Genomic DNA, 22512 nt, shown 5'->3' with positions numbered 1-22512 from the left:
TGTAGCCTGGGAATAGGTGAGGGTGGCAGGGGCTATCACTTGCCTTTGTTCCAGTTTTCCTGCCTCCGCCGCACGTGTGTGAGCTGAGGCCTGAGTCGCGGCCATCTTGGATTCACTGTCCCTGCCGGACTTGTTAAATTCCGGCCCTAGATCTCGCCGGGCGGCCGAATTTGACATCCACCTGATAGCCCCGAGGTGTCCCCTACCGAAATGTCCATAAATCGGGACCCGATCCACAGTGCAGTGCCCGCTATAGCGATCGAGGGGCTGGGATGTTGCGGAGCTCCTGGATCAGGCGTCATCACGGAGCTCTCGCGCATGCACACCTCGAAGGATTGACATCTTGATAAAATTACATCTACCAAACCAGGAGTGTAATCCCTTGGTCCAGTCCTGCAGTAGCCCCCGCACCTTGGCCAACAGCGGCGGGAAGTTGAGATCCAAAGTGTGCCCCAAGTCGCCCAGGATCAAAGTCCCCAGGTATCTGAGGGAGCAGGCTGACCATTTAAATTTTAACTGGGATTTCAATGCGTTCAATCTAGCGGAGGGAATATTAATCCCCATTGCCACCGATTTGTCAAAGTTAATTTTCAGATTGGACAGGTTCCCGTATCTATCAAACTCCCGTAGCAGGTTCGGCAGGGACATCCCGGGGTTGGTCAGGGAGAACAGCAGATCATCCGTGTACGCCAAGATTTTAAATTGCTCGTCCCTCACAGTGATCCCTGTAATGTCAGGATGTGCACGTACCGTGCACAGAAAGGGCTCCAGAGCTAGGGCAAAGAGCAGGGGCGAAAGTGGGCACCCCTGTCTAGTCCTGTTCGTAATAGGGAAGGTATCTGATAAAATTCCATTGGCTTTGACCTGGGCCATAGGTGTGGAATAGATGCTGGAAATCCAACAAAGCATTTTAGATCCCACTCCTATACGTTTTAGGACAGAGAACATGAATGTCCAGTTGACTCGGTCGAATGCCTTCTCGGCATCCGTGCCGAGAAAGACACAAGGTACCTTGGATCTGGTCGCTATATGGACCAGGTTGAGGACCTTAGTGGTGTTATCCCTAGCCTCTCGGGTAGAAATGAAGCCCACCTGGTCTAAGTGAAAGATGTCCGGCATGAGTTGGGTCAGTCTGTTGGCTAGGATTTTAGTGAATAGCTTGAGGTCCGTGTTTAACAGAGAGATAGGCCTGTAGCTGCCACACGCCGTGGGGTCCTTACCGTCATTGTGAATGAGAGAGATATAAGCTCGCAGAGCATCCCTAGGGAAAACTCCCCCCTCCCCGAGGCCGTTGAACATCCGCACCATATAGGGACCCAACTGCGGGAGGAACGTCTGGTAATACTGTAAGGTGAGCCCGTCCGGCCCTGGCGCCTTGCTGGGTTTCGTCCCGCCCGCCGTAATTCCTCCTCAGTGATCGGGTCCTCCAGTTCTGTTCTCAATGTCATTGGTAATTGAGGTAGCCTTGACGCGTCGATATAGGCTTCAATCGTTCTGTCACTGGGGGTCCCGGTCGGGAGATTATATAGGGAGGAGTAGTAGGCCCTGAACTCCTGAGCTATGTGAGTGGGGAGGGTCCTCCTTTGTCCCGAGGGTGCCGTTATGTGAGGTATCAACGTTTTGAGTCTGTGGTTCCGGACTGCTCTGGCAAGTAGTCTCTCGCATTTGTTACCAGATTCGTATGTAAGTTTCCGACAGAATTGCAGTGCCGCTTTAGCCCTGTATTGAAGTAAATCTACCGCTTGTCTCCTAAGTGTGAGCAGCTCTGCCTCCAGGGAAGGTGCTGGTGTCCGCTTGTGTTTGGATTCCGCCACGCAAATTTTATCTAGGAGCCTCATCAGCAGCTGTTCTCGCTCTCTTTTGGTACGTGTGCCATTTTTAATCAGTATCCCTCTGATTACTGATTCATGCGCTTCCCATAAAATACCCGGGTCCCAGTTGTCTGTTTTATTAGTCCTAAAATAATGATGTAGCTTGTTAGTGATCTCTGCCAAGACTTCTGGTGTCTGAAGCAGACTTTCGTTTAGGTGCCAGAACCTCGTCCTGGTCGACGAAGTTGCTGAAAGATCATACCGCATGGTAATAGGTGTGTGATCCGACCTACGTGATAATGCCAATCGTCGGGTCTCGTACCGCCTCCAGCTGGCCGTGAGGGACAAGAGTAGTCGAGACGTGAGTACACTTTGTGTGGTGACGAGTAGAAGGTGTAGTCCCTCTCTCCGGAGTGATGAAGCCTCCATACGTCGACCAGCTGGGCGTTATAAAGGGCCCCGGAGATGCGTTTGAGCGTTCCAGAGCGTACAGACGAGTGGCCTGACGAAGTGTCGACCGAAGGGGACGGAGGGGCGTTAAAGTCGCCTCCCACGATCAACTGCCCCTCCTGTAATTCCAGCAGTAAGTCCAGTGTCTCGCGTAGGAAAGTGTCCTGTCGGTCATTGGGCGCATATATGGTGGCCACTGTCACCTTTGTATCCCTGATTGTCCCCTTAATGAACATATAGCGACCCCTGGCGTCCGCCAGGGTGTCGCCACACGTCCAGGGCACCCCCCCCCCCGACACGAGTATGGACACACCTTTAGTCTTAGCTGTCTTGTTAGTGGCATGGTACACAAAGGGGAGAAAACAGTTTCTCAAGCATGGAGGCCCTCCAGTCCTGAAGTGCGTCTCCTGTATGAATGCCACATCTGCCCTAACCCTTTTAAGATCATTTAGGAGCATACAGCGCTTTTCGGGTACATTAAGTCCCTTCATGTTCAGCGAGAATATGAAAAGACTGTCCATCCTCCTTGGGTCGCAAGAGGGGAACTGGTAAAAGTTGGATCAAAAGGGGGAGGGGTGGGAGCGTAGACAGGTGAAAAATTAAGGGGGGTAGAGGAAAGGAGAATGTGTGTAGCAATAAGAGTGGAAGGTATAGAGGAGGGGGAGAGGATCAAATAAGGAAGGAGGGAGGGAGAAGGGGGAGAAAAGGGAGAAAAAGAAAGGGGGGGTGACGTATCACCAAGACACTGTAGCAGCACTATAAAATAACTAAACAAACAAATCCCTAAACAGGGGACAGTATAAACCGACTATCCTACTAAAAGGTGCGAGCGATATGCGCTCGTGCAAAAGAAAGCGCGCCCCGATTCACACCAGGGGCGGTGCTTCGGCCTAGTGGGGAGGAGGTTAGAAAGGACCGAGGGGAGCTACCCCAGTCCAGCCCAGCCCCCCAATAAAGAATGACCGTACATTCCTAAGAGTAATATCTTGGGAAGAAGAAACGGATATATGCATAAAATATAGCAAACACCACATCTAACATCCGTGCATTTATAACCACGAGCCCATTTATGCATATTCACCCCTGCCTCTCCCGCCTTAAGTCCCTCAATCCCACAAAACACCGTGGGACGTGCCCCCCATATTAAATAGGCCCCAACCCCAGCAGACCCCTCCCAACCCGGGACCCAGGCCAGACTCCGCTCCCCCACAGCCACCCCATCCCATACAAAGGGGGGCATGTAGTAACCATGACAGCATATAGGTGGGGACACATTACATGAGAGCACCAAGTCCCCCAGTATTCATCATCGGAGTTCCGGCTCTGCGATGTGCATTGTCTGCAGACGTCTCGTGGAAGTGTATGCCAGCACCCACCGACAGTCTCCTGGCTAGACTCTCCGCCTCCTCGGGGTCCCCCCATTCAAAAGCTGTCTCGGGAACAAAGGTGAGAAACCTCCCTCCACCCACCTCCTCCCCATTCAGGCAGAGGGGGCATCGTAAAGCTCCATCCCCGGTCAGTCTCCGGTGAAGCTGCAGCGGCAAAACCGGGAACACCGGCGCCACCCCCTCCCCAAAGCATATTCCCACCCCGGTGTCCGGGCATCCGGCAGCCAGGTTAGAGTCATGGGGATCCAGGTGTCATGGGCAGAGCACTCAGCACAGTCACAAAGCATGAGCGGGATTCAAACAGGGGGTCGCCCCGGGAGTGGGACTAGGTGAGGCGAGAGAAAAAAAAAAAAAAAAAAAAGATTGGGGGGGGGGGGTTAACCGCAAACCACCAACAACCGAAAAGAGAAAAAAACCCACAGGGGGGTGAACCATGGGAACCAGGGAAGAGGAGGGCGCCCACCCACCAGGGAAAAGGGAGAAACTACTCAGGGCTGGCGAGAAAAAACAAAGGAGAGGGACCCAGAGAGGAGGAGAGAAAAAAATAGGAACCATCTTCAGAGGGAGCAGGATCAGAAGGGCGGTATCGAAGGGCTCACCTCAAAGCCTACCACGGTCAGGCCTCCCTTGACTCCTCCGCTAGGTTGTATCTCGATCTACGGCGATCCCTCTGCGGCCTAGGCGACCTGCCTCTCCGGCGCCCTGGCATTCCAACGTGGGGAGCTGAGCGTTGTAGCAGCTGCAGCCAGTCGGGAACATCAAAGGGCTCCGCTTCTAGAAATTGGAAAAGGTCAGGCAGATCGGAGGGGGCTCGCAGGGAGAAGAATTGTTGAGCCTTCTTGAAAGTCAGTGAGATGGGGAACCCCCACCTATATGTGATACCGGATTGCCGTGCCACTTCCAGTACCGGCTTCAGTATGGCTCGATGTTGCAGGGTTGCCTTAGAGAGGTCAGTAAGGATGCGGAGTGTGGCGCCATCAAAATCTACATCCCTCTTCTCCCATGCCTTCTGCAGCACCATCTCCTTCTGTGCATAGTGGTGGATACAGCATATCACGTCCCTCGGTCTGTCCGGGTCCGCTGATCAAGGGCCCAGAGCCCTGTGGATCTTGTCAAAGGACATGTTGGCCGGGAAGTCCCCCCCCCCAGCAGACCTCCTCCGCCACAGTGGCCTCCGGCATGCCCCTCAGCCGCAGGTTGTTCCTCCTGCCGCGATCCTCCATTTCCTCGAGTTGAAGCTGCTGCATGAGGACCACCGCTACCTGGGCAGACTGCTGAGCCTCCACCACAGTGATCCGCCTCTCCAAGGCAGACACAGAAGCCTCCCCCACTCCCATCCGTTCCTTCAGCATCTCCACCTCTCCTCTCACCACCGCAATCTCCTTGCGGTGGGCTGCCTCAAGCCTGCCAGCCAGCGCCTCAAAGTCAGCCCTCGTGGGGAGGCCCTGGAGCAGCGCCTGCTCGTAAGGTAAGCGGGGTGAGGTGCTGACCCTGTGGATCCTGGGAGTCCGCGGAAAAAAACACCAGGGTACCGAAGTCCACAACAGGGACAAGGGAGGACATCGGGGATGGAGAGGAGATGGCAGTGGCAGTGAAGCATTCAGGGAGCCGTGCTTTATGGCGCCCGCCATCTTGGTGGCCGGAGAGGCCCAGCTGCTGTTCTGGAAAAGTGGTGAATTTCACTGCTCAGTGCGGCTTAGGAGGGGTCTTCTACTTGTTCTTTCCTCTCCGCTTCCCAGCAGAGAACATATCGGGGAATGTCGGTCGGTATCACTGAAATATAACTGCAAAAGGCTGGGTCAGACCGGGAGCTCCACAAGTGTGTGACTCTACTCGGCCATGTCCAGACCACGCCCCCGTGCTCTGTAGTTTGCACCTAAAGCTACTTGGTGTGCACTGCACGTGTGCTCTGTAGTTTGTACCTAAAGCTATTTGGTGTGTACTGCACGTGTGCTCTGTAGTTTGCAACTAAAGCTACTTGGTGTGTACTGCACGTGTGCTCTGTAGTTTGCACCTAAAGCTACTTGGTGTGTACTGCACATGTCCTCTGTAGTTTGCACCTAAAGCTACTTAGTGTGTACTGCACGTGTGCTCTGTAGTTTGCACCTAAAGCTACGTGGTTTGTGTACTGTCTGTGTCTGTGCTATTTTTCTCAATGATTTTCATCCATATAGCAGGGACCAGACATTACATTAAAGCCGCAAGCAGTTTTAAATTACTTTTTTCTTATAGTAATCTCATTTTGTGCAGGGACAGTTCTAAACACGTGCCACTTCACAGGCATACTATAGACACCCAGCAGGTACAATATTTAAAGGATTTTTTCATTTTTTTTATTTTTTTCATTAAAATCGCTGCTTTTTTTCCATTGATACATGTTCCCTGGGGCAAGACCCGGGATCTCAAAGACGTTTTCACAAGCATACTATAGACACCCAGCAGGTACAATATTTAACCCCTTCCATACAGGGCATTTTCACCCCCTTCCTGCCCAGACCAATTTTTAGTTTTCAGCGCTGTTGCACTTTCAATGACAATTGCGTGGTCATGCAACACTGTACCCAAACAAAATCTTTGTTTTTTCCCCCCACAAATAGAGCTTTCGTTTGGTGGTATTTGATCATCTATGCGGTTTTTATTTTTTGCGCTATAAACAAAAGAAGAGCGACAATTAAAAAAAAAAAAACAATGGCCCAGATTCAGGTAGATTTGCCCTTTAGTTACACCTGTGAAGAGCAGCTGATTTGCTCTGCGCTGGGGCAAATTGGAAAGATTGCCACCTGATTCAGGATTCCTTTTGTCTGCTAATTTGCTCCTTTGTAAGGCAAAAATCAGGGCGTAAGGCAGCGCAAGTGAAAGTGGGTGTGCCCTATGCAAATGATCTTTTTTCCACTCAGCAGTGGTTTGCGCCTATTTTCAGGGCAAATTTTGCCCACCTGCTTGCACTGAGCAAATAAATAGGGGCAGACCTGCGCAGGTCCTGTGCAAAATTACATCCTGCTTGTTCCACCCCCACCTGAGCAAGGTAATTTTGCCCTTTGCTGCGAGATGGCACCTCCCGGCCAAAAAAAAAGAGGAAGGCTAATTTTGTGGCAGCGGAGATGGAGATCATGCTGGAGGCACTGACGCGCCATACTGCTGTTCTGTATGACGCTGAACGCCAAAATACTACCGTAGCCCAAAGGAGGGCAATATTTGAGGCGATAACCTTGGACATCAATGCCCTGGGCTTTGAGGACCGGACTTGGATGGACATCCAGAAAAATTTCACGGACATGCGGCGTCGCGTCCGGGACAAAATTGTCCTCATTAAAAAGCACAGCAGGGGCACCGGAGGAGGACCAGCCTGTTCTGTGCGACTCAATCCGGAGGAGGAGGTCATCTCTCAGAGTCTAGCGCTGGAGCAGATGGAGGGACTGCCAGGCTATGACTCCACTGTTGGGGACTTGGGGACTGGTAAGTTTTTTGTTTCTCATATCTGCTGTGTATCATGGGAGGGGGTAGAAGTGAACATATGAGGGGGTAGAAGGGAACATGTAACAAGTTTGTGTTTCTCATATCTGCTGTGTATCATGGGAGGGGGTAGAAGGGAACATATGAGGGGGTAGAAGGGAACATGTAACAAGTTTTTGTTTCTCATATCTGCTGTGTATCATGGGAGGGGGTAGAAGTGAACATATGAGGGGGTAGAAGGGAACATGTAACAAGTTTTTGTTTCTCATATCTGCTGTGTATCATGGGAGGGGGTAGAAGGGAACATATGATAAGTGTGTTGCTCCAGCAACATTTTTGTTTTGTGTCATCCACAGATGTTGATGATGAGGCTGGGTCGTCGTCGGCTGTAGGGCGACCCACGCCATCCCCAGAACATCATGGGGTGCAGTCAGGCCCTCTGCAGATCCTGGGCATGTTGGTGGAGGAGGATATCGGCCAGAGTCCATCTAGGGAGGAGGAAGTGGTGGAGGAGGCCGTTATCCTCAATCTGGAGGAAGCAGTGTCCCTCCAGGAGGATCCCACCATCCCTGACCGACCCACCACCCCCCCGACCATAACATCATCCCCCTCCAGGGCAAGCCCCTCCAGTGTCCCCCCCTCCAGTGTCACTCCCTCCTGTGTGACCCCCTCCCCTTCTGCTCCCTCAGTTCGTGCCCCAGCCTCTCCTCCAAGGAAGGCTCTTTCTAAAACTAGGGGTGTACCCTCCAGCCTCCGTGAGGGTCTGCAGGAGGGGCAGACCCACCATATAGAGGAGATGGTGGGAGACCTGAGGCGGGTGGCGGACAGCCTGGCATCCTCCTCTGTCCAGCAGGCCCTCACCCACCATGCTGACCGGGGGGACCGACAGAATGAGACCCTGGAGGATGTTAGTGGCAACTGCGCAGCCATTGTGACCTGTCTGGTTGAACAGCAGGATGCCACTGCATTATTAACTTCGGAGGTGAGCAGGTTGGCAGGTGCGGTGGAGGCCAACACTGCTGCTGTGCGGGAGGAGGGGAGACTTCCCGACGGCAGTTGCGGATCACCACCACATGGCAGATGAGGATGTTGGGACAGACCAACACCGTCCTCAACCGCCTGGCCAACGCCATGGAGGGCTTGCAGGCACCACCTGCCAGGAGAGATGAAGTAGGGGTTGATGCTCCCCCCCCCTCCATCTCCACCACGGCGTCTGAGGAGCCAGAGCCGGGGCACCCTTGGGCCAAGGATGTCCAAAAGAAAAAAATAATTTATGACCATTTTTTTTTTTTTTGGTGGCTCAGATTATGAGCTTGTTTTTTGGTTATGCTCAGATTTTGAGTTTTTTTTTTTATTGATGCTCAGATTATGAGCTTTTTTTTATTTTGTAGCTGCCCCTGGCATGTTGGCACACAGATGTGAGATCCAGAAAGTGTGGGTGCTCTGCTTGTTCAGCTCGTCCGTCTTGGTGCTGCTGTAGTTGCTCTCCAGCTGACCTGTGGCCATCTGTTGCTAACTTGCCCCTGCTTTTATAAAGTGCAAATTTGCCCCGGCCAAACAGCTTGCGTGCTTTGGGTGCAAAATGCACCTCACACGCGCAAGTTTATGAATCAGTGGCAGTTCCTCATTTGCATATTTGCTGAGGGAAAACCATGAGAGCGCAAGTTGCTCCCTGAGCAAAATTGCGCCGGGGCAGAGAAACTGCCTCCGTGCAAAAATGCCACATTTCAGGCTTAGCTTGCTTTCTGGGTTACCCGCAAATCTGCCTGGGTGCAAATCCGTACTTGCGCGGCGCAAATCGCACTTGCTCCCGCGCAAGTCGTACCTGAATCTGGGCCAATATTTTTTTACTTTTTTATTTAACCACTTCCCTACAGGGCACTTATACACCTTCCCGCCCAGACCAATTTTTAGCTTTCAGTGCTGTTGCATTTTAAATTACAATTGCGCGGTCATGCTACACTGTACCCAAACTACATTTTTATCATTTTGTACCCACAAATAGAGCTTTCTTTTGGTGGTATTTGATCACCTCTGGGATTTTTTATTTTCTGCAAAAAAAAAAAAAAAAAATGACCGAAAATTTAGAAAAAAAAACATTTTTTTGTTTCCGTTATAAAACATTGTAAATAAGTAAGTTTTCTCCTTCACTAATGGGCACTGATGGTACTGCACTGACTGGCACTGATAAGGTGGCACTGATGGGCACCGATGAGGTGGCACTGATGTGGTGGCATTGATGATGGGCACCAATATGCGGCATTGATGGGCGGCATGGATGGGCACAGATAGGTGGCACAGATGGGCACAGATAGGCGGCACGGATGGGCAGGTATGGGGGCGGCACGGATGGGCAGGGATAGGCGGCACGGATGGGCAGGGATAGGCGGCACGGGTGGGCAGGGATAGGCGACACGTATGGGCACTGATAGGTGGCATGGATGGGCACTGATAGGCGGCATGGATGGGCACTGATAGGCGGCATGGATGGGCATAGATGGGCACTAACTAATGTGTACTAATGGATGCCAATCAGTGCCAAACAAAGCCTGCCAATCAGTGATGCCCATTGTGGGCACTGATTGGCATCCATTGTGGCACTGATTGGCATCCATTATGTGTCATCCCTGGTGGTCTAGGGTGGCATACCTTTGATTTAAATCCCTGGTGATCTAGTGGAATCCCTGGTGGTCCAGTGGGCATCCCTGGTGGTCCAGTGGGCATCCTCAGGGGGGGCTGTGCTGATAATCGATCAGCACAAACCCCCCCTGTCAGAGGAGCAGCCGATCGGCTCTCCTCTACTCGCGTCTGACAGACGCGAGTGAGGAAAAGCCGATTACCGGCTTTTGCTGTTTACATCATGATCAGCCGTGATTGGACACGGCTGATCACGTGGTAAAGTGTCTCCGTGAGAGACACTTTACCTAGATCGGTGTTGCGGGGTGTCAGACTGACACCCTGCAACAACGATCGCCGCGATGCACACCCGGGGGGCGCGCAGCGGCTCAGAATCCTGAGGACGTCATATGACGTCCAGTCAGGATTCTACAACCACTTTGCCGCCGTCAATCTGTCATTGGCGGGCGGCAAGTGGTTAATAAATATCAAAAAAAAATTAAAAAAACTTTTTTTTCCCCTCAGTTTAGGCCGATACGTATTCTTCTACATATTTTTGGTAAAAAAAAATCGCAATAATCGTATATTGATTGGTTTGCGCAAAAGTTATAGCGTCTACAAAATAGGTGATAGATTTATGGCATTTTTAGTTTATAATTTTTTTACTAGTATTGGCGTCAATTTGCGATTTTTTAATATGTTCCCTAAGGTGTGTTCTAACTGTAGGGGGGAGGGGACTCTCAAGGGGAGGAGACCGATGTGTGTTCCTCTGTACTGGGAACACACATTGGTCTCCTCACCGCTGACAGGAGGTGGATCTGTGTGTTTACACACACAGATCCACACTCCTGCCGTGATTACTGGCAATCGCGGCCGCCGGGCACCCGCGCCGGGTCACGAGCGCTGCCGCGCGCACGCCCTAGATCGCCGGGAACACAGGATGTCATATGACGTCCACCCGGATCGGTGAGGGGTTCCTGCCGCCGTCATTTCCCTATGGCGCGGTATGGAAGTGGTTAAAGGAATTTTTCATTTTTTTTTCGTTTTTTTTTTATTTAAGCATCATTAAAATCACTGCTCCTGAAAAAACAACAGTTTTTAAAACTTTTTTTCCATTGATACATGTTCCCTGGGGCAAGACCCGGGTTCTCAAAGACGTTTTACGACAATAACTTGCATATTAGGCTTTAAAATGAGCACTTTTGAATTTGAACGTTCGAGTCCCATAGACATCAATGGGGTTCTAAATGTTCACGCGAACGGTCGGTCCGTTCGAAGGTTCTGGTGCAAACCGAACGGGAGGGGGGGGGGTGTTCGGCTCATCCCTAGTTACTAGTAAGTCGAACGTGGGTTTTCTCCCATTGGCACAGAGTTTAATACTAGCGTCTAAGCGCTTTATGGAACATATTGCTGCACCTTTTACCTCTTCCCCTCAGGAGTTACTCCCAGCTGCTAAGACTTCTAGGACTGTGACTTAATCCATTATCACAAGTTTTCTCAGCAGGCACTTGATCTTTTTCTGTTGCTTACATAGTATATTAGTGTCTGACCACTGTAAGTGTCAATTTTATACTTAAATTATGTCTTTGCTCTGTCTTTTCTTAGAAGTCCTCCAAACTGTGGATTATGTGTCTCCCACAGAGAGAATTGTTTTTCAGACTTGCGAAAGAGAGAAAGGTTGCGTTGTCTTTCAAATGGTAAGTCTTTTTTTATCTGTGCATGTTTCACGAACTACTCTTTGCTTTAAAGGTATCGTACACTTTCAAAAAAATTTGTTGTTTTAACTAGGTATCGTGGATTTTTATTTCTTGTACTGTTTGTTTGCCTTACATGCTGGGCCACATGTGGTTGCAGTTTATAGTGTCATGACTGAATAATTCCCCTATGTCTGGTTCAGTGGTTGCAGTTTATAGTGTCATGACTGAATAATTCCCCTATGTCTGGTTCAGATAGCTTGTTTCTATTCCTATTGATTAAAGGGACAAGACCGCTTCCTGTTCTGGCTCAAACTGCATCCAATAAGGCTTTGTCATACACATTAATGTGGGAGTGCTAATGTAATGTAAAAAAATAAATAAAATTATTGGATATGTAATAAAACATATCCAAGAAAAAAGATTTATTCTGCTGCATGTCTTTGGTTAAAAAAAGATGCTATAAATGCAATACTGTAATGAGACTTTGACAGGATGTCGTACAATCTGGCACTAACAGACACAGACTGGGAGGGTCACTAACTGACACCGACGTCACTAGTGACACTAATACAGTGATCAGTGATAATGCTGTACATTGACACTGAACTAATGACACTGGCTAGGAAGGCGTTAACATCTCGGGCAATTAGGGGTTAACTGTGTGCCTAGCAATGTGTAATGTGTGCTACTTTTACTTTCTGATCTGGCAATTTTTTTCTCCCAGCTTTTCAGATCGCTGTTGCTGGGCACACAGTTCTGTGTGTTTGGAAACAATTAACTTTGTGTGTGATTTGGATACAGCCGATAATCAGATTTCCGCTGAAATGATTGGCTCAAATCAGCTGCCAAACTTGTGCTGTGCCCAACAAACCCAAAAGTAGGCCAGTCATGTACATACATGTACATGACTGTGCCTGCCGTCACCCCTTGCAATATATTTACTGTGAGTGATTGGCAGGTGGTTTAGGCCAACACCCATATAACTATGAATTGGTTTTCTTTTGGTGATGGAAATTTAGCATCCTAGGCTGACAAGATGGTTATAATGTATTTATACAGTGCTTTACATAGATCTATAGTTATCTGAAGAGTATAATCTAAATACACTATGTGAAGCGCTCCAATGAAAAAATACAATCAGTAGTAAACAATGTGCATTAACTAAAAAGCCAATCTATACACCTGGGTGACAAGTGACCAATACTATATACTACTAAGTGCTAACAAACAATATAAATATATCTCCATACTGCGCTCCCAAATACAAACTTCTATTAAAAAACATATATAGTACAATGCATGATAAATGGTGATTTCATTTAATACATTTTAGTATGTGTAATGTTTTTACACTACCACCACATGTCTCCAATCAAATGAAAGTGAAGTGATGTCTTCTTAATAATGTGAAAAACCAAAGTTCACCAGCCCCTAGGCAAACATCCTACTCACCGGATGTATATGACACCCATTACAGGTAGTCATAATAAGCGTGTATCCTCCAAGAAAACTGGTTATAAGGCCTCATGTACACTGCTGCTGCTAAACAGACGTTTAGGAGCAGTTAGGCATTTTTAACTGCTCCTAAACTCTCCTTTGTTATCTTATCAGTACATGTACGCAGGGACTTTTATAGTCGTTTCTAGGCAGTTGAGTTTAGAGGCTTTTTTTGGAAAGCAAAAACGGTTCAGACGCTGAGTTTAGAGGCATTTTAAGCGCCAAACGCTTCTAAATGCGGCTAAACGCAGTAGCTCGCGTTTAGCCATGTTTCGTTTACAGACATTTTTAATTTTTGACTATTTTGTAAAAAATTAAAAATTAATTTCAATGTACCTGGATGGGACTGGCCAGGAATGGACTCCAACAGAAGAAATTACCATGGAAAAAATGAAGAAATACAGGCCATAGTGAAGTTCCGCAATTTATGTAAATTAAGTTTTACAGTACATGATTTATTTATTACAATCTAGAATTCACATCGGATATTTTGTATCAAATGGGTAGTCACAAGACTTACACGAAATATGCTGCTCATAGCATGCAATACAAATAGAAAATAGACATGGCAAATATACATGGTAAAATAAATTGATTGAAAAACATATGCAATAGAGACAAGTAAGTGTTGGCATCTAGTGGCACTCAACACATTTCTTGGCATTAGAGCCATTCATCAGGAGTGTTATGAAATAATATACCGGAAAGGAAAATGGACAGGTGTTAACCACTTAAGACCCGGACCAAAATGCAGGTAAAAGACCAGGCCCCTTTTTGCGATTCGGCACTGCGTCGCTTTAACTGACAATTGCGCGGTCGTGCGACGTGGCTCCCAAACAAAATTGGCGTCCTTTTTTCCCCACAAATAGAGCTTTCTTTTGGTGGTATTTGATCACCTCTGCGGTTTTTATTTTTTGCGCTATAAACAAAAATAGAGCAACAATTTTGAAAAAAATTCAATATTTTTTTACTTTTTGCTATAATAAATATCCCCCAAAAACATATATAAAAATGTTTTTTTCTCTTCCGTTCATGGACGGACACAGCATCTTTTTACAGTAGGGTTATGCACCTTTCTTTCAGGAGAGTTTAGGCAGAATTTACAGCACTTAAAGCGTTAACAACCTTTCCTTAGTGCAGCTCCTCCCAGGGGGCGTGGCTCCCCGGGCATAACCCACACCCTGCTCCAGCAGCCTAGGTTTTTATCTGCCTAACGACAGAAGAGGTCAGGCACTCTGGAGTCCTGTACTCTGGAGATTTTTTTCTTGCGATTTTTCTCGCATTTTATTATTTTGTTCCTGCATTTTTTAATCCTGTGATTCTTCTATCAACAGCCGACTGGGTGACAGGCTGGGTCTTGACTCTTGTAGTCCCCCCATGTTCGGCAATCGAGCGTGTGCCGGCCCTCAGCTCAGCTTTGGGACATCCACAACAGGCCCCGTTGCTCCAGGGGCGGCCAGGGAACATCTTGTTCTAGGGCACACATATGACGACTTATATGGCTTTGTCACAGTGTGTCTGGCCGACAGCCATGCCGTTTAGCGGACATTGGTTCTGTCTGGGATACCTCCAGCCGGTGGTCGCAGGACGGGTAAGTAGTGGCCCCTTGCTCAGGTAAGGTGGTATGGCTGGAATTTTCCCCTGGGAGGTCGACTGAGGGCTTGCCCTGCTTTCCTCTCTCCCTTATTTCCTCTCCCTCCTTTCCCATTTGGGTAGCGGCTGTGAGGGGGGGTTTTCTGGGGTCTCTTATACACCTGGACCTGTGTGCGTAGCGAGGGCTGAGTGTGTTCACTGCAGGGGGCTGTGTGTGTTCACTTCAGGGCCTTTTGTGTGCTATGGTGTGAATTTTGTGCTGTGCTGTTTTGCTGTGTCACTGTCTTTTTAAATGCGCAACGGCTGCCATTTTGCCGAAATCGCGCTTTATATAGCTTGGCGGCCATTTTCTTGTGGTCCTGTGCTGTTTTTTACACATTCGGCGGCCATCTTGGAATTTGTTTGGCCTCGTGTGGCCGTTTTAGCGCTGCAAAAAAGACCGCAAATCTGCCTGACGGGACAGACGCAGCGCAGCCGGCTTCTCAGCACACCTTAGGCTTCTCTCAGACCGCGCTGCACCGGGAGGGGTGGTGAGTTCCCAGGGGGCCCCCATACTCTGTAGTAGCAGCCAGGAGGTGACCAGTGTTTTTTTTTTCTGCCTTGCAGTAAGGGTGACACAGCGCTGGGGCATTCTGGAGCCTAAACCAGGGACTTCTTCCCCAGCAATGCCTGAGTTGACCCTTGACGCCCCTCCGCCTGCCACATCTGTTAAGGCAATGTTGGCTGTCCTGGATTCTTTTCTCGCCAGGTTTGAAGCGGCTAGTGCCCAGAAGCGGGGTAAAAAGCGCCCCCTCCCTGAGCCTGCTTCTGGGGATGTCTCTGACGCAGAATCGGACCATGCTATTGCTGCTTCTGGTTCTGTAGTGTCAGAGAATGCAGGCTTAACCCACGAGGACAGTGAGGATGACTCTGCTTCAGGATCTGTTGCTGACAAGGAATTTGTTGGAGCTCTTCTTTCTGCGGTGCGTGATACTCTTGTGGCGGAGGCATCTGACGTGCCAGTCCCTTTTGGGTTCTGCAAACTGCCACGCACCGCTAAAGTGTTTCCTTGTGTTCCTTATTTGGATAGTATGTTGTACAAGGAATGGGATACACCGCAAAAAGTTTTTGCCGTTCCAAAAAACTTTGCAACCCGTTACCACCTTGAGGAGAACTTTTTGAAAAAGTGGGTCTCTCCTCCGTCAGTGGACCCTCCCGTGTCCAGACTGAGCAAGGCCACCACGTTGCCTGTGGAAGGGGCTCCTGCTTTTAAGGACCCTGCTGATAGGAGAGTGGAGGCTGTGGCCCGCTCCCTATTCACTGTTGTGGGTTCGGCGGTGAGGCCGGTTCTGGCCGGAACCCTGGTGTCACAGACTCTGACTGAAAGGGCGAAGCTCCTGCTGCAGGAGCTGGAGGGACGGGACGCTTCCGAGTCCTGTAGGGACCTGGCTAAACAATTGGTTCAGGTTCTATAATTTGTCTGTGAGTCGGCCATGGATACGATTCCCTTGCTTTCCAGGGCTTCCGCCTATGCGGTGGTATTGCGCCGCCTTGTGTGGCTGAAATGCTGGCCGGCAGACCAGTCCTCTAAGAAGGCTTTGGTGGATTTGCCCTTTAAGGGTGAACGGCTTTTTGGGGCATCCCTGGATGACATCATTAAGGATGCCACGGGTGGTAAGAGCATGCTGCTCCCACAGTCTGGGAAGGGTAAGGAGCCTCGCCGCAAACAAGGACCCTCCTTTACCCAAAGCGGTTTTTTTCGTGCGCCCGACACGGCGGGAAAAAGTCAGCGAGGTGCTAAAGCCCCCGCTGCGGGGCAAAAGCGCACCTGGTACCGCAAGCCCAACAAACCTGCTTCCGCATGAAGGTCTGCCCCCGCCCGGGTCTCGGGTGGGGGGCCGGCTTCGCAAATTTGCGGATCGGTGGAGGTCTCTTCTGTCCGACCGTTGGGTTTGCGAAGTGGTTGCCTCGGGGTACAAGATAGTTTCTCTCTTGTCCCCCAAACAGATTTTTTCCTTCCAACCTCCAACTTCCTCCGGTTCGCCGGCAGGCCCTGTCAGGGGCTTCCAGGATCTACTGGACAGGGGGGTGATTGTGCCAGTTCCCTCGCAGGAACGGTTTCAGGGGTTTTACTCCAATCTGTTCGTGGTCCCCAAGAAGGAAGGGGTCCGCTCAGTGATAGCGACACTCCATCAGGGGGACTTCATGGCGTCCTTGGATATCATGGACGCATTCCTGCATGTTCCCATATGCACAAAGCACCAGAGGTTTCTGCGCTTTGCAATCGGTGAAGGATCACTTTCAATTTGTGGCCCTCCCGTTCAGCTTGGCTTCGGCAACGCGGATTTTCACCAAGGTGCTCGCCCGATACTAGATACTAGCCCTGCTGAGGCAGCGAGGGATCGCTATTGTGGGATATCTGGACGACCTTCTCCTGAGAGCTTCCTCAGGCTCAGAGTTAAAGGAGGACGTGTCTATCACGTGTCAGACTCTCCAAGAGTTCGGCTGGCTTCTGAATCTCCAGAAGTCAGTGTTGGTTTCGTCCCAGAGGCTGGAATACCTGGGACTTGTCCTGGACTCCGCGGAGGCGAGAGTGTTCCTCCCATCGGAGAAACTGAAGACCCCGCAATCTGCGACAAGGCAGTTGTCGACCCAGAAGTGGTCGTCTCTTCGCTTCTGCATGAGAGTTCTGGGTCTGATGGTGGCCTCCTTCGAGGCGGTCCCGTATGCCCAATTTCACACCAGGGAACTACAGAGGGAGATTTTGTCATGTTGGGACAAGCTCCCGTCTTCTCTGGATTACCAGGTTCAGTGGAGCCATCTGGTCAATTCTTCCCTGGTGTGGTGGCTGACGTCTCCGGTGCTTCGGACCGGGAAGTCTTTTCTGCCGTGCTGCTGGACAGTGGTCACGACGGATGCCAGCCTCTCCGGCTGGGGGGGGGGGGCGTTTGGGGCACTCAGTCAGCCCAGGGGGGGCTGGACTCAGGAAGAGTCCCGCCTGCCGATCAATATTCTGGAGCTCCGAGCAATCAAGCTGTGCCTTGCCGGATGGTCCCTGGAGCTGCAGGGCCGACCGGTCAGGATCCAGTCCGACAACGTACGTCAATCATCAGGGAGGCACAAGGAGCTCAGTGACGGAGGTCACGCACATCCTTCGGTGGGCCGAAAGGTCCGTTCCGGCTCTGTCGGCCGTGTATATTCTGGGAGTTCAGAATTGGCAAGCCGACTTCCTAAGTCGCACAACTCTGGATCAAGGGGAGTGGTCTCTCCACCCGGAGGTGTTTCAGGGTCTGTGCCGAAAATGGGGCACTCCAGACGTGGACCTTCTAGCGTCCCGCCTCAATCGGAAGGTGCCACGATTCGTGGCCAGGTCAAGAGACCCGTGGGCGGACGCGTCAGACGCGTTGGTGGCTCCTTGGGGTCACTATTGCCTAATTTACGCCTTCCCTTCTCTGAAGCTTCTCCCTCGCTTGCTGCGCAGAGTGGAAGCCGAAGGGATTCCAACAATCCTGATCGCCCCAGATTGGCCGCGCCGCTCCTGGTACGCGGACCTGGTGCGTCTGGTGGCAGACGCCCCCTGGTGTCTACCCCTGAGAGAAGATCTTCTGTCGCAGGGTCCGATCTTCCATCCTGCTTTACAGTCGCTGGCTTTAACGGCGTGGCTGTTGAGAGCCAGGTACTGAAGGACCGGGGCCTGTCGGGCTTGGTGATCTCTACCATGCTGCACGCACAGAAGTCTACTTCACGAAAGATTTACCATCGTACGTGGAAAGCCTACATCTCTATGTGTGAGGAGATGAAGTGGCACCCTCGTACATACGTGGTGTCCCGGATTCTGCTGTTTTTACAGCGGGGAGTGGATCAGGCTCGCCTTGAGCACGGTCAAGAGCCAGATATCTGCTCTGGCTGTTTACTTTAAGCGTCCCTTGGCACCGCACTCCCTGATATGCACGTTTGTGCAGGGGATCCGCCATGCTTCCTTTGAGGACATTCGGAAGATCCCTTTGTTGACTCTGTCACAAAATGTGTTTTTCTTTATCGTACATCACGGGACACAGAGCGGCATATTCATTACTATGTGGGTTATATGGAGTACCTTCAGGTGATGGACACTGGCAATCTCAAACAGGAAGTCCCCTCCCTATATAACCCCCTCCCATAGGAGGAGTACCTCAGTTTTTTCGCCAGTGTCTTAGGTGTTGGTCACGGAATAGCTTGCCTCCATATCCTTGGGATCAAGGCGGGCTAACCGGATCTGTCCAGAGTGCCTCAGTGCCGAAGTGGACAGTACCCGGGCCCCAAATCCGTGGGGTTTTGCCTATAATGCCCTCTCTGGAGGGCTGGACCCTGGGCCCAGGGCTCACAGCTTTTTCTAAAGCCAAGAGTTCCCTGTTTGCCAGAGGTGCTATATAGGTCCAGGACAGCGGTTCCTTCCAGGACCCCAGTGCCTGAGGGTCTACTACACTACCCACGGAGATGGGAGAAGATTGGACTATGTTTGATTACAAACATCCTGCGGCATGGAGCAGGTAAGTGGGGAGCCTGCGGAACTTGGTTCGACTGCGGGCTTCCCAAGGGGGACCAAAAGGGGGGGCAGCCTAAGTATGCTCTGCATGGGCACCGTGGTCACTATGTCTGTAAGTGGACAGGATGATCTGTTTTGTTCCTCCCCATTTCTGGCCCCCTGTCCAATTAATCTTTTCTGGCTACCTGCTGCTCTGCTGGTCATACAGGGTCTGGGAAGAGACCTCTGGGCTAAAGCAACTGAGTCCTGTAGAGTCTCTATTGCAGCCTACCTGTCCGGGGGTTCAAACTTGCCGCCCTGCAGCGCGTCCTCTCTCCCAGCTCTGTGGGCGTCTGGCGTCTCCATGTGTCCTTCTTCCCCTCCCTGTCGCGCGCGCGAGCGCGCGGGCACGCAAGAAATAGAAGAATTTCGCGCCGTCGGGAGGAGGGGGGGGCGGGAGCACGCAGGAAGAGGCGTGTCCTCGCCTCTGTTAAAGATGACAGGGTGCGCGCATAGATCAGTCTGAGGCTGATCTGGAGGAGAGAGGACACAGAGCGGCACTCCGGCGACCCCAGGTGGCAAGAAAGGGGTAGTACATTATAGGCTTGGCCTATTTTACTTATTAAGCCAAAAAAGTTTCCCCTTTGTCAGCAGGTTAAAGGGCTGGAAAAGATATTGGTGGGGCCGTGAAAAAAAAAAAAAAAAAAAAAGAGAGAATATAAATACTTTCTAATTTAAAGGAACATAATAGCATATTGAAAAAAAATAAAAATAAAAAATGTTTTCCTTTATATTTGATTGACATATTCGGCCTCACCAGGGTTTTTGGACACTAGTAATCCTGTTGTTCCCTAAACCTCTTAAATTATTCCTAGCTGCGTACAGTCAGTTGTTGCAGGCAAAGGACCTCGGTTTTGTACCATGGCACCCAAAGGCTCAGGATCAAGGGGGTCTAAAAATGTCAAAAAGCAAAAGGGTTCCCCCTCGGATTCTGAGGATACGAGTCAGGCTATGCCTGTACTCTCCCCACCTGTTAACCCAGTTGTGGCCGCCTTGGTTGAGCCAATAGGGGGGTCTGGTGCGGCGGCTGGCCCAGATCCACCCAACCCTGTGTTCGTCACAGAGGAAAAACTAGCTACCGCATTAGAAGGGCTAGAGAAAAGATTGGCAGCTATGTTCACTAAATCTTTACCAGGCAGGAAGCGGACTAGGTCCCCTTCGCCAAAATGTGTATCCTCGGATGCTGAAGTGGTTTCGCTGGAGGAATCAGAATTTCAGGAGGACCTATTGGACGAGAACCCAGAGGGTTCAGAAATTGAGGAATCTACTATTGAGGAACCATTCTCAGCCTCCCAAGCGGAGAGCCTGTGGGTCCAGTCTTTGACGGACATGGTACACTCAGCATTTAACCTGCCTTTACCGGAGTTCCGGGGTCCGGCAGTTTCCTCTTTGGGCTCCTTAAAGGCGCCCTTGAATAACGCAGTTTTTCCAGTCCATCCGCTATTAGAGGAGCTAATTTTCCAAGATTGGGTACGACCAGACAGAATTTTTTTGCCGCCTAAAAAATTTTCTGTTATCTACCCGTTGGAGGAGAAGTTTGCCAAAAAATGGGCGCTCCCGGCTGTGGATGCTGCCATCTCTTGTGTAAATAAATCACTAACTTGCCCGGTAGAAAACATACAGATGTTTAAGGACCCGGTTGATAAACGGTTGGAAACTCTTTTAAAAGCTTCCTTTTCTACGGCAGGGCCAGTGGTACAGCCAGCGGTGGCTTCTATAGGAGTCTGTCAGGCTTTAAAGGACCAGACTAAACAGATGCTTAAGGACATCCCTGCCCAACAGGCAGAAGAGCTGTCCGATATACCCAGAGCTCTATGCTTTGCGGTGGATGCTATAAAAGATTCCATTCAGCAGGCGTCTCGTTTATCACTATTTTTAGTGCATATGAGAAGACTCTTATGGTTAAAGAACTGGGCGGCCGAGCCCCCATGCAAAAAGCTTCTGGCAGGTTTCCCTTTCCATGGAGGTCGACTCTTCGGAGAAGATCTGGATAAATACATTCAGACTATCTCAAGTGGCAAAAGTACCCTTTTGCCAGTCAAGAAGAGATTTCGGGGTCCTACATTTAAGAGGCAACTCTCCCCTGTGTCAGGGCCCTCTAATTCCAGGCAGTATCGACGGCCTCCTGCGCGATCAAACTTTAAATCGCAGGGACAGGCCCCGGGAGGCAAAAAGCCTTGGTATCGCAAGCCAGCAAAGCCTGCCCCTAAGTCTGCCTTATGAAGGGACGCCCCCACCCACGAGGATAGGGGGAAGGCTTTGTTTCTTTTCAAAGATCTGGGAAGCCAACATCCCCGACAGATGGGTCCGATCTTCTGTGGCCACAGGCTACAGATTAGAGTTTCTAAAGTTTCCTCCTCCTCATTATCAGGAATCAAGAATTCCAAACGATCCAACAAAGAGGTCCCCCTTTTTGGCGGCATTGGATCGTCTGATTTATCAAGTCGTGATAGTAGAAGTACCAGTCGAAGAGCAAGGGCTAGGTTTCTACTCCAATCTATTTGTCGTGCCAAAGCCCAACGGCGATGTCAGGCCAATTTTGGACCTAAAGAATTTAAACATTTATCTAAAGGTTCAGTCGTTCCGGATGGAGTCTGTTCGGTCAGCAGCCGCCGCGCTCCAGAAGGGCGATTTTCTGGCCTCCATAGACATAAAGGATGCTTACCTTCATATACCGATCTTTCAGCCACATCAGAGATTTTTACGTTTCTCAGTGGCTCAGCGTCACTTCCAATTTGTGGCACTTCCTTTCGGGCTGGCTACGGCCCCCTGGGTGTTCACGAAGGTTCTAGCTCCAATATTAGCCAGTCTAAGAATCCAAGGGGTCACGGTCCTAGCATATTTGGACGACCTCTTGATCATAGACCACTCATCTCCTTGTTTGGAGCGAACTGGTGGCCCTCACGGTTCAGATCCTCGAGAGGTTCGGCTGGGTCATAAACCGAGAAAAATCAGCATTCCAGCCCACAAAACAGTTGGAATATCTCGGCATGAGGTTAGAAACAGCTCAGCAAAAGGTATTTCTACCCCTGGTAAAGGTCAAGGCTATCAAAGAATTGAATCAGCTGGTTCTAAGCAAAAGAGAACCAACTATTCGCCTATGTATGCGTTTGCTAGGCAAGCTAGTGGCCACGTTCGAGGCGGTACCTTACGCTCAGAGCCACACTCGCATCCTACAGGCAGCCATTCTGGCAGCTTGGAGCAAGAAGGCACAGGCCTTGGAGTTTCCGTTGCCACTATCAGCAAGAGTCCGGCAAAGTCTGTGCTGGTGGTTAAACCCTCAGAACCTGCTAAAGGGAAGATCTTTCAGTCCCATAGCCTGGAAGATAGTGACCACAGATGCCAGCCTAAAGGGCTGGGGAGCGGTCTTGGATGGTTGCACTCGCCAAGGTACTTGGGCACAGGCGGAGAGGCAGTTGCCCATCAACATCTTGGAGCTCAGAGCTGCTCGGCTGGCCCTCGAG

General features: G+C 50.3%; 1 protein-coding gene across 7 annotated transcripts in view; it reads left to right on the top strand.

Moving 5' to 3' along the window:
- Positions 1-22512, top strand: part of DUS2 (dihydrouridine synthase 2) — a 901714-nt gene that overhangs the window by 102672 nt on the left and 776530 nt on the right. For all 7 annotated transcript variants that reach the window (XM_040328788.1, XM_040328789.1, XM_040328790.1 and 4 more), the window contains one exon: positions 11324-11415. In XM_040328788.1, coding sequence (XP_040184722.1) covers positions 11324-11415 — 92 coding nt within the window. The remainder of the gene's footprint in view (positions 1-11323; positions 11416-22512) is intronic.

Source organism: Rana temporaria, chromosome 11 (genome assembly GCF_905171775.1).
Source record: "Rana temporaria chromosome 11, aRanTem1.1, whole genome shotgun sequence".
Taxonomy (NCBI): Eukaryota; Metazoa; Chordata; class Amphibia; order Anura; family Ranidae; genus Rana; species Rana temporaria.
The sequence above is the reverse complement of the archived record's forward strand: the minus strand, read 5'-3'. Positions and strand labels throughout refer to the sequence as shown.